Below are 11,857 nucleotides of genomic sequence, written 5' to 3' on the forward strand. Positions count from 1 at the left end.
TCTTCCTCCAATTTGCTCCCAATTTGGGGCGGAGGTGTTACAACAGGAGTAGAAATAGAGACAGGTAATTCAGGAAGCACAAAGTACGATTTCTTTTCAGAAACCGTATTGCAAGTGACCGGCCACACGGGGTCTTTCTTCTTCTTAGCGGTGAATAAAAACGATGGATTTGTTTCCCTACTTTAAAGGTCAACGTCCCCGAGCCTACATCTATAATCGCACCAACAAGTGTGCGAAATGGTCTACCCAAAATAATAGGAATATGAGCATCCTCGGGTATATCAAGTACAACGAAGTCAACAGGGAAGAAAAACTTCCCTATTTGGACAGGAATGTCCTCTAGGACTCCTATTGGCTGGACCGCAGAACGATCAGCCATCTCAGACTTGTCATTCTAGTAAATCGCAAACCTAGTCAAATTCAATTTCCTAGCTAGACTCAAAGGCATGACACTTATACTTGCTCCTAGGTCAGACAATGCCCTCTCAATTGAGAAGGTACCTATGTTGCAAGGAACAGCAGAAACTGCTCGGGTCCTTTAACTTGAGGCGCGAGTGTGAGACAGAGATAGGAGCAAGACTCCTCGTAAGTGCGACAGTGTGCCTTTGTTTCAAGCGACGCTTTTTGGACAACAATTGTTTCATAAATTTAGTATAAGCGGGTACTTGGTTAACTAACTCGAGAAAAGGAACTGTACATTCGGACTACGAATAACATTTTCAAACTTATTAAATGATACCTGTTCCTTTGTCGGCACTAGTCTCTCCGGATATGGGGCTGAAAGAAGTAACTTAGCCCTCTCCTCTAAGTCTCTCGCACCGGCATAAGTGGATTTAGGCTGAAAATCCACTACCCTCTCTTTGTTGCAGCTCGACCCTTCTTCAGACCGTCTCAAATGTGAGCCATTAACCGACATGGGGTCATACCTTGGAACTGGGACTGACCCATCAGCACTCGGGTCTTGCCTCAATATTTTCGGAGTTGTCGTACCCCGAAACAAATGGTCTCTCAAGTCGTTAGGCATTGGGGGACGGAACTGAGCACCTTCAGCAGCTTCCTCGGTCGATCGACTAGGTTGGTCAGTCGATCGACTGAGGTTTTTAGGTACAGTAGCACTGGAAAGTCGGGGACTGGTCGATCGACCATTATGGTCGATCGATCGGTGGTCTCTTTGTTGTTTGAAGTTTCTGCTTCGTTAATCTTCTGCCACTGTTCTTTCAAGGCGGTCGATCGACCATGATAGGCAGTCGATCGACTGCCTATGCTGCTAGTCGTCTTTATTTTGTCATTATTAACAGACGCCTTTTCTTTCTTCTTTTCAGACCCATCTTTCGCCACAGCGGACCCGGCAATAGTAGACCCGCTCCTCAGGGTTATGGCATTCAAAGTCTCTTTTTGCTCGGTCTCATCTTTATCAACAATATCAGCAGTAGGCGAGGTCGATTGACTTTCAAATGCAGCAATTCTACTCCTAACGCTATTCTTCTGCTCCGAGAGTTCAGCCTCTTCTCTTCCCAATTCATCTCTATTAATTTCCGGGCTTACCCTTTTCATAGCAGGCTTTTCAGGGGTCGACCCATTATGACCGCGCATAGCATGCACGGTCTCCAGGTGTTGAAGAGAAGAAAGGTCGGCCATTCGGGAGTGAGTTGATTTAAACCATGCTGCAGTTTTGGCCGAAATCTCTTGTATCATAGCTTTGAGATCCGCTATCTCGTTAGAGGGAAGAGGGATTTGCGGAGGTGGCGCAAAAGAATATGAAGGCTCTTGAAAGCCTTGATGATAGTACGGATGTGGCGGCGTATAATGACCTTGTTTATATTGCTTGTAAGCATAAACTTGGTCCATAGTTGCTCGGCATATAGCAGAATCATGCCCCTCAAAGACCACATCTCTCACAAAATTCCCTGTTTGCTCCCAAGAACGGAACATGGTGAATCCTCTGAAATCTTGCTAATAGGACTGTAGGACCTATCGAAACAACACTAAAGAGGAATTTAAGAACTGCCTCAAGGTACTCAGTCTTCCCTTGAGGCTAAAGACAGACCAAAATAAAAACAACTAAAACTAGCGCTACCTCCCCGGCAACGGCGCCAAAATTTGATACCCGTCGTTGTGAGTACCAAAAATAATATTTATAATTCCGAGCTAAACTAACAGAAGCTAGTGGTAGCACGCGTCGAACCACAGGGAGGAAGGGAATTTCAGTTGTCTAAATCTGGTCTAAGGTAACAGTTGTGGGGGTTTAATTGATTTGGTCTATAGCTAAGAGAAATAAAAGACAATAAAATAAATGACGGATTAAACAGATAAAGAAAGGTACTAGGAGGGTCGGTTCACTATAGTTTGGTGACATACTAAACAGGTCTAAATCAAAACACATGAGGCGGGAAATAAAGAGGTCCTCTCGGTCCACTCTTAACAAATAGCATCTTTCGATCTCGCTATAAGTCCCTAATATCACTAATACGACTCTCGTCCTGAAAAGTGACTTATAATCTAAACTTTACCTATCTTTCGATCTCGGCATAATTTAGTCATTTTAATTGGTGATCTAACAACTGTCCCTATCTCTCGATCTAATGGGTCAGTCATATCCTAAACATTCAACTAGTCGTGTGCACTCGATTCGTCGAATAAAGAATTAAAACAATTAAAACGAAAGGAAAACCTCACGTGGGTTGATCGATCGACCAAGTATGGCGGTCGATCGACTGACATGCGAATTCAGTCCGTGTTCATTATATTGCCGCCTACACTATAATTCCCCTACATCCTAGCACGAATAAATTAGCTACTCATACTAACGATGATAACAACAATGAAATTAACGAAACAGACGGAAGAATTCATGCTTAAAACAACGGAATAAAAAGCTAGCATTAAACGATAACTATGGTTTCGGGAAACTAACTAACAATTCTAAATCTATGAATGCAAATAAAATAATAAACTAGAATAAGAAGAATACCAAGATCGCAGAAGAATTGTAATGGAATGATTGAAAGCACAACGAAAATCCGATGCGAAATAGTTTCCCAAACCCTAATTATTTGATAAACTAAACTGATAAAGAACCTAATGCAAAACTGAATTTCCGAACCCTAATTATTGATAAACTAAACTGAAAGTGAAACTAGATAATAATTTCTGAATGTTCATGCTGCGTTTTATAGGAAAAGTACGCAGCTATTATTCCTAAACCTAATAACTCATGGGCTTGATAAATCTCGATCTTTTAATTCTCGTATCAGCTCGTGGAGTGGTCGATCGACCATGTTGCTCAGTCGATCGACCAATATATACTGAACAGTAGCTTCTGATCCCGTGCTCTGGTCGATCGACCACAAGCATCAGTCGATCGACCAAGGTTCAGACAAAGAGTGCATTCTGACGAATTCTGCAGCGCGCACCGATCTTAAAACAGCTGCCAGTTCTTCGTTCCTTGGTCAAATCAGGCGTTCTACACGGCGTTGGAAAGCTAAGAGGATAATATTTCACCTCCAATTGGAATCATTCGATTATCAGCTCTAAAACTCGAGATATTGCCATCTTAAGCAGCCTGCAATGTCGAGAAGCATTTCTTTGCTTGTTAAACTCGTACGCACCCATGCTTTTGCTATCTTTAGGCCTTGAAACGCGCACCAAGTTCGCTTCCCGAGTCTTTACTCCATGTCAAATGCAATGCAAGGTACTCAGGGACGGATTTAGCTCAATTTCCGCTGGATTCTTCACATTTCTGCAATAATGTACAAAAACACGAAAGTAGAGGAAAATAGGGAAATAATGGCATATATTGCACATTTGAGCTCTGAAATGCGTGTAAAATGAGGTGTAAAACATCATATAAATGACACGCATCACCTAGGATGTCCTTTCGGGTTTTCATCTTAGCCGAGTTTTTTCTTTTCTTTTCTTTTCTTTTCTTTTCTTTTTCTTTCTTCTTTTTCTCTTTTTTTTTTTCAAATGAAATGCATAGCATGGAATGAAATATATACAATATATTACAAATGTTACCAACTCATTTCCACCCCACAGTTTATTTTTCACTTTGTCCCCAAAGTGTAAGGTGAACACCCATCTCCCGACTCAAGAGTGTGAACTTGAGGCACCTCCATTTCCCGGAGGTCCTCCTCTTCTTCTTTCTTATCTTTGTCTCCTATATCTTATCATCTCAATGTTGGTTTCATTCATCTCCCTCTCTCCATATCCTTGGTATTGATTTGGAAAATTTCTCATATTTTGCTCATTCATTGCCTTCACCATATCCAAGGTTGCTCTTTGGACATAACGCATATCCTCCATGTTCTCTTGGTAATGGTGGTAGCGGCGCTCACTAACTCCCCACGTAGCATTTTCCGCAAGTTGGAATTGGGAAAAGTTTGTCTCAAGGTTTGTCAACCGGTTAGTGACATCCGATTTCCATGGTTGGAATTCTTGGTAGTTGAATTGGTTTGGCTTAAAAGGTTGTTGTTAGTGTTCTTATTGCATGGGTGGTGGTGAAAAATGAGGTTTCTCATGTTTAACATTGGGCGTGGGTTCATCAATAGGAGCGTCTCGATATGGCAAGTCACCATAAGTTAAGGCCGCTCCAAATTGTGGTTGCTCACCACCTCCCTCTCCTTCATCCTCCGGTTCAACTACATGGTCTCTATCAACCCACAAATCCACAAAGTCATCATCGGGGGGCATATAGAAGTCATCTTTGTGGCTTTTGGCCACCCATATACCAAATCACATGGAGCGGATTGCTACTCAAAACCTCAAGCATCCCCGCCTTTCTCAAATACTTAGCATTGTAAAGGTCTGCGCCATTAGGTTCCTAAGCACCATCCACGATTGGTACTCCCGTTTTGGCAACGATTTTCTCAATCATCCCCCCCCCCTCCCCCCCCGTGAAGATTGTGCCTTTGGGGTCCTTTTGCAAGTCTAAACATCCCTTGAAAAAAAATTCCACTCAATCCGGCACCCCCCTCCCTTCCGAATTCAAAGACTATAGGCACTTGCATTGTAAGTACCCTATTTTTGTTGGCTCTTGTATGACAAGGTAACTGGTGTTAATGTGTCGGCTTACAATATGAAGAATAGGATGGGGGAGGGTTATATTTTTGGGATTCCTGTGCTTAAGGTCCCCCGTGATGCTATGCCAAAGTCATTCATTTTTTTTCTTGTCAAGTGGTACGAGTTCGGGCATTTTTGTTATGTGGAGGGCTTCTCTCACTTCATCATAGGACAAGGTATGGGTAACTTTGTATGCCTGGAATTTGATTCCCCGGAGCTTCTCCCTTCCCAAGATCACCTTCTCCAAAGACGAAATAAACTCAAGGGTGACACCTCTCCATGTGCTGTCGGGTTCCCCAATTGAGACCTCTAACCCAACCTTCCCAAGAAGTTTTAAAGTCATGGGGAGCATTCCCAACTCCTCAAGGGTGTCCTGGTGGAGAAACTTGGTCACTGCTACGGATGACCGTGACTCAAACTTCCTCCATGTTTGGAGTTGCTCCCCACGCAACCCATCATTTCCCAAGTATTCTCGGTCTTCGGAACTCAAGGCTCCCTTGGTTCCCTTTGCGGAGGAAGCCTCAGATGCTTTGGTATTTACCATGGCGCTCAAATTTTTTAGAAAACACACAAGTTTTTGATAAGATTTTTGGTTGGGGAATTTCAACAAACACCTAGTATGCACTACTTTTGGTAGAGTTCACCCAAAGGTTTAGAAATTGGATAAGAACTAACAACAACAATTTGATAACAAATTTAAAAAATGACTTAGTAAATTTCAAAATTCTTCAATCTTTAATTAACAAGAATAAGAATAAGGTGTTATACCTCCCTTTGATCCTTGTGGTTGTTGTTGGATGATGATGATAGAGTCGAAATAATGCCATAATAAGCTCCTTAACCGAATTGAATAACAAAAATCTTTACAATCTTGGACAAAATCGAAACCCTAGGTCAATTTTCGATTGAATTATGCACCTAATTTCTGAAATTTTTCTCCCAAATTGATGTTGGACCATGCTTGTTGATGAAACCTTGATGTTTGTGCCTGAAATTGTTGATTTGAAGTGGATTTGAAGAAGGAATTTGAGTGGGTTAGGGTTTGGTGTATGAAAAAAGAGGTTGAAGATTTGAAATTAGGGAAAAACAAGGGGATGTGTCGTGTTAGTGGATGTTTAAGTTGGATTATAAGGGTTTTTCGAACGGTGCAAAAAATGGAGTTGGAAATTCACACCGTGCGAATTTGCTGCTGAAGTTGTTCTTGTTTTGTTCTCCAATTTTCCCATACTTAGCCAATTTTACACATTTTTCTTCATTCCTTTCTTCTCACATTCTTTTGAGTTGGTATCCTATACACTAACACACACATTAAAACATTCTAACCTGCCAAAAACACCAATAAAATTGCAATTGAGTTAATTTATAATCCAATAAACTAGAGGTGCAATTAATTTAAATATGCAATTACGGAGTTAAAAGCAATAAGATACGGAAAATAACTATGCAACTATACTAAATGCAAGGGAAGGAATATTTACAAAAATTTGACGTTTATTTAACGTCAATGGCTCGACAAGGTTGCACTTCCGATTAAGCTTCGTAAATGGGATCAACAAGGTGTAGTGTTTCCACGTCACCCACTTCAATACCTTCATGATAATGCTTAAGTCTTTGTCCATTCACTTTCAAGACTTTGTCGGCCTTTAGACACTTAAATTATATTGCCCCATGAGGAAACAATTTTACCACCTCATACGGTCCCACCCATCTAGACCGCAATTTTCCCGAGAAAAGTCAAAGACGATTTTGAAAGAGTAAGACTTTCTCTTGAAACATGAAACACTCTTCTTGAGATCATATTCTCATGCCATGCTCTTGTCTTTGCCTTATAAATCAATACACTCTCATAAGAATCATTTCGGATCTCCTCCAATTCTTGGAGTTTGAGTTTTGTATGTAAACCCAATTTATCCAATTGTAAATTGAATGACTTGATCGCCCAATAAGCCCGATGTTCAAGCTCCACAGGTATGTGACATGGTTTCCCAAAAAGTAGGCGGTAAGGGGACATACCGATTCGTGTTTTGTAGGCCGTTCGATATGCTCACAAAGCAGCGTCCAATCTTTTCTATTGGGATTTACCTTCTTCTCTAGGACGGCTTTGATCTCCTTATTAGAAATCTCGGCTTGACCATTGGTTTGAGGGTGATATGCCGTAGATACCTTATGAATGATCCCATACTTTTTGAGCAACGCTCCAATGGCCTTGTTGAAAAAATGAGTTCCACGGTCACTTATCAAAGCTTTAGGAAAACCAAATCGAGAGAAGATGTTGGTTTTGATTAATTCACCAACCACTTTTGCATCAACGGTCCTAGTGGCTTTTGCTTCAACCTATTTATAAATGTAGTCGACCGCCAAAAGGATGTAGGTGTAACCACAAGATGCGGGGAATGGTCCCATGATGTCAATGCCCCATACATCGAATATCTCACAATAGATCATCGGAGTTTGTGGCATCTCTCCTCTTCTTGAAATGTTGCCAACTCTTTGGCATCTGTCACAAGTCTTCACCATAGCATAGACATCCCAAAATAGTGTGGGCCAAAAGAAACCGTTCTCCAAAACTTTCCTAGCCGTGTTCTTGGCTCCGATATGCCCACCACAAACATATTCATGGAAAAATTTTAAGAATTGGAATAACTTCGGTATCTGGGACACACCTTCTAATAACTTGCTCAGCAGAAAACTTCCAAAGATATGGGTCATCGCACACTTAGTACTTAGCATAGCTCTTGATCTTCTCTCGTTGGGAGCGAGAAAGACCGTTAGGAAACTCTTGTAAGACCAAGAAATTCACTATATGAGCGGACCATGGCTCAATAGTGGACAAGGCTATAAGTGTGTCATTTGGGAAAGTTGCTTGTATTGTTGATTTCAAGGAATCTTGAGATTCTTCTTGCATAATCCGACTTAGGTGGCCCGCCACCGTGTTAGTTGAACCTTTTTTTTCCAATCCTTGAGCTCAACATCAAATTCACTCAAAAGTAGCACCCATCGCATCAAACGGAGTTGGATTCCTTCTTGTTCACCAAATGCCTTAATGCGGTGTGATCCGTGAAGATGATGACCTTGGTTCCAAGAATATAAGGGCAGAACTTTTCCAAGGCAAACACTACCGCAAGAAAATATTTCTCGGTAGTGTTATAGTTTCTTGAGCCTCGTTCATCATCGTTGATGCATATTGAATGACATGGGATATCCTCCCTGCCCTTTGGCCAAGTACCATGCCAAGGGTATTGTTACTCGCATCCGACATTATCTCTAAGGGTTCACTCCAATTAGGAGGTTGAATTATTGGTGCTGAAATAAGCTTCTCCTTGAGCTTGTCTAAAGCTTCCTTGTATTCTTCACTCATGTTGAACTCACAATCCTTTTGAAGTACCTTGCATAGAGGGGCAGAAATCTTGGAAAAATCTTTGATGAAGAGCCGGTAGAACCCGGCATGACGCGCACATTAGTAGGATAAGGCAAGGTGCGAATGGTATCGACCTTGGCCTTATCGACCTCAATCCCCTTAGAGGATACCACATGTCCCAACACTATCCCTTCCTCTACTATGAAATGGCATTTTTCATGGTTGAGTACAAGGTTGGTATCAATAACTTTTTGGAGAACCCAAGTAAGATGGCTCAAACAATCTTCAAAAGATTGACCATGAACGGTAAAATCATCCATAAACACTTCAATAAAGTCCTCCACATGGTTCGAGAAGATGCTCATCATGCAGCTTTGGTACTTTCCCAGTGCGTTGCAAAGACCGAAAGGCATTTTTCTATATGAAAACGTTCCGAAAGGGCATGTGAAAGTGGTTTTGTTTGGTCCTCGGGTGCAATTGGGATTTGGAAATAACCCGAGTAGCCATCCACAAAACAATAATGAGATTTTCCTACTAACCTTTCCAACATTTGATCCATTAAGGGTAGTGGGAAGTGATCTTTTTGGGTCACGGCGTTGAGCTTACGGTAGTCGATGCATACTCTCCACCCGTTTTGAACCCGAGTCGGAATCAAAATTACTTTATGATTTTCGACTACCGTGAGCCCAGACTTATTTGGGACAGCTTCGGTTGGACTAACCCATTTAGTATCATAGATAGGATAGATCATACCTAAGTGAAGGAGTTTGAGTACCTCCTTCTAGACGACTTCTATCATTGGAGGGTTCAAACGCCTTCGTGGTTGGCGAACGGGTTTAGCTTCATCCTATAAAAGAATCCGGTGCATGCATAAAGTGGGACTAATGCCTTTGATGTCGGCCATTGTCCACCCAATTGCGTCCTTGATTTGCTTTAGAACTTGAATGAAGCCTCTTCTTGTTCACTTGAAAGCTTGCCTGAAATAATTACCGGTAAGGTTTCTTCTTCACCTAGAAAGGCATACTTCAAGTGGTTAGGCAAGGGCTTAATCTCAACAATAGGGGCCTTGACAATAGAAGGAACGGGTTTCTCCTTTGGTAGCTCCTCAAACAAACTTGAAGAAACGAAGCAAAAATTATGGACAACAGCTAATTCACACGGTGCGAATTCTGGGGGTGCATTTATCGCACCATGCAATTTTTCCTCTGCCCTCCATATTGCTTCGTTTTTCTCCCACTCGTCCATTGGTGGATTCTCCTCCAAATCATGGATAGTTTCCAGCAAATTATAAGACAAAACATACCGTATACCCTCTCCAACCATTCAATTAGTTCAAGCAACATCTAAAGTGTCACTTTTACATAATTCATAAACGGTTTGAATGATAGGCTCAAAAATCTCTAGAAAACATAGAGAAAAATCCTCGGTGGGGTATTTCATTGCCTCATAAGTGTTATATTTAATCTTTTGACCTACAAATTCCATGGCGAGACATCCACTAGACACATCTATATTAGTGTTGGAAGTTTTCATGAAAGGTCTTCTCAACAAGAATGGAATGGAACCTTTTTCAGGCTCCATCTGGATCACTTAGAAATCGGTGTGGAAGATCATATCCTCCACCTTTACCAAGACATCCTCAATGATCCCTTTCGGGTAGATGTTGGATCTATCGGCCAATGAAATAACCGTGCAAGTCGGCTTCAATGGGCCCAACTTGAGAGACTCGTAAAGGTAACTAGGTAAAACATTGATCAACGCTCCCAAATCAATCATAGCTCTTTGACAATACAATTCACCAATCTTGCAAGGAATAGTGAACATGCCCAGATCACCTCATTTTTGGGGCAAACGTTTTTGAAACATTGCCGATACATGTTCACTAGCCCTCACCTTCTTCATACTCTTAGCCTTATTGGCCTTCTTAGTAGTTTATAATTCTTTCAAAAATTTTGCAAGTTTTGGCACACTACTAAGAAGGTCAAGAAGTAGGATTTTACCTCCGCTTTATGAAAGATATCGTAAAGGTTTGAAGTCTTATTATCCATTACCCTTGTGTCATTTAAAGCACTTGGAAAGGGAGCTTGTGGCTCATATTTCTGGAATTGTTCATTAATCCTCACTTGCTCGAGTGTAGATGCTTTCCCATGTTCCCCCACCACTTCAATTTCATCTTCAACTACATCCTCCACTTCATGAACAACCGGAAGGGGCTTCGATTTCTTAAGAGCCTTGGGTGCCTCTACCAAGTCCCTACCATTCCTCAAGGAAACCGCTTGTTCTTGTTCCATGGTAGGTGGGGGAATGGTATGAGAAGGGAGACTCCCTCCTTTAGTAGGTTGTTTAGTAGGTGTGTTGAGAATTTGAACCACTTGTGTCTCAATATTACCAATTATAGAGTCGGTGAGCCGATTTTGTTGAAGCATGGCGGTTTGAAACTCTTTGGTATTGGCTTGTAAAGCCACTTGATTTACGGCAAGTGGTTTCATCATATCTTCCAAGGAATTTTGTGATTGATTTTGAGGTGGCTTTTGAAATGAAGAGTTTGATGGTCCTCTTTGGTTTTGATTTCCACGCAACCCAAGATTAGGATGAGCTTTCCACCCTTCATTATAAGTGTTGGAGTAGGGGTCAAATTTCTTAAACCCAAGATCCTTCATCTCTTCATTTCCTTCTTCCGTCAACAAAGATGGACACCCATCGGTTGGATGGGTTGGATAATTACAAAGGCCACAAAATTTAACATCAGATGTATTCCCATTTCCTTTTGCGAGTTCCTTAACCAAGTTGGTAATGAAATAAACTTTGTCTTCCATGTCGTTGGAGTTTTGCCTTGAAGAATATGCTACACTTGCCTTCTTGATTCTCCTTCCAAAATTCCTAGAGCTTCCCACTAACCTTTTAATCAAAGCATTTGCTTCTTGGACCGACATGTACTCAATTCCACCTTGAGTGGCGGCCTTAATCATTCTTGCATCCTCTTCAAGAATTCCACCACAAAAGTTCAAAAGAAAATCATGATCGGTGTAACCATGGTATAGGCAACTAGCAAGTAATTTCTTAAATCGCTCCCAATACTCGTATAGGTTTTCCCCATCCATTTGCTCCACATTGCTTATCTCCTTCTTGAGTTGTGGGGAGAGGCTAGCGGGGAATTATTTCTCCAAGAAGGCTTTCTTCATATGGTTTCATGTAGTAATACTTCCGGTGGGAAGGTAGTAGAGGCAATCGTTTGCCGCATCCTTCAATGAAAAACGAAAAGCTTTTAATTGGAGTTGCTCATCGGTTACTCCATTGGGTTTCATGATATAGCAAACCACATGGAACTTGTTCAGGTGTTTGTTGGGATCCTCCGTACTTGTCCCATGGAATCATGGCAATTGTGGATGAGCCCGAATTTGAGCTCAAAAGTAGCATTCTCCGCTAGAGCCGGAAAAC

At 41.5% G+C, this 11,857-nt stretch overlaps 1 protein-coding gene across 1 annotated transcript; it reads right to left on the reverse strand.

The window, feature by feature from the left end:
* Positions 1 to 10,009: 10,009 nt before the first annotated feature.
* LOC141630440 (uncharacterized) lies at positions 10,010 to 11,520 on the reverse strand. The gene is made up of 2 exons (XM_074443262.1): positions 10,420 to 11,520; positions 10,010 to 10,222 (listed from the first exon to the last, which is right to left on the reverse strand). The coding sequence occupies exons 1-2, from the start codon at positions 11,518 to 11,520 to the stop codon at positions 10,010 to 10,012; spliced, it is 1,314 nt and encodes a 437-aa protein (XP_074299363.1).
* Positions 11,521 to 11,857: the final 337 nt, after the last annotated feature.

This window comes from Silene latifolia, chromosome Y, assembly GCF_048544455.1.
Source record: "Silene latifolia isolate original U9 population chromosome Y, ASM4854445v1, whole genome shotgun sequence".
Lineage (NCBI taxonomy): Eukaryota > Viridiplantae > Streptophyta > Magnoliopsida > Caryophyllales > Caryophyllaceae > Silene > Silene latifolia.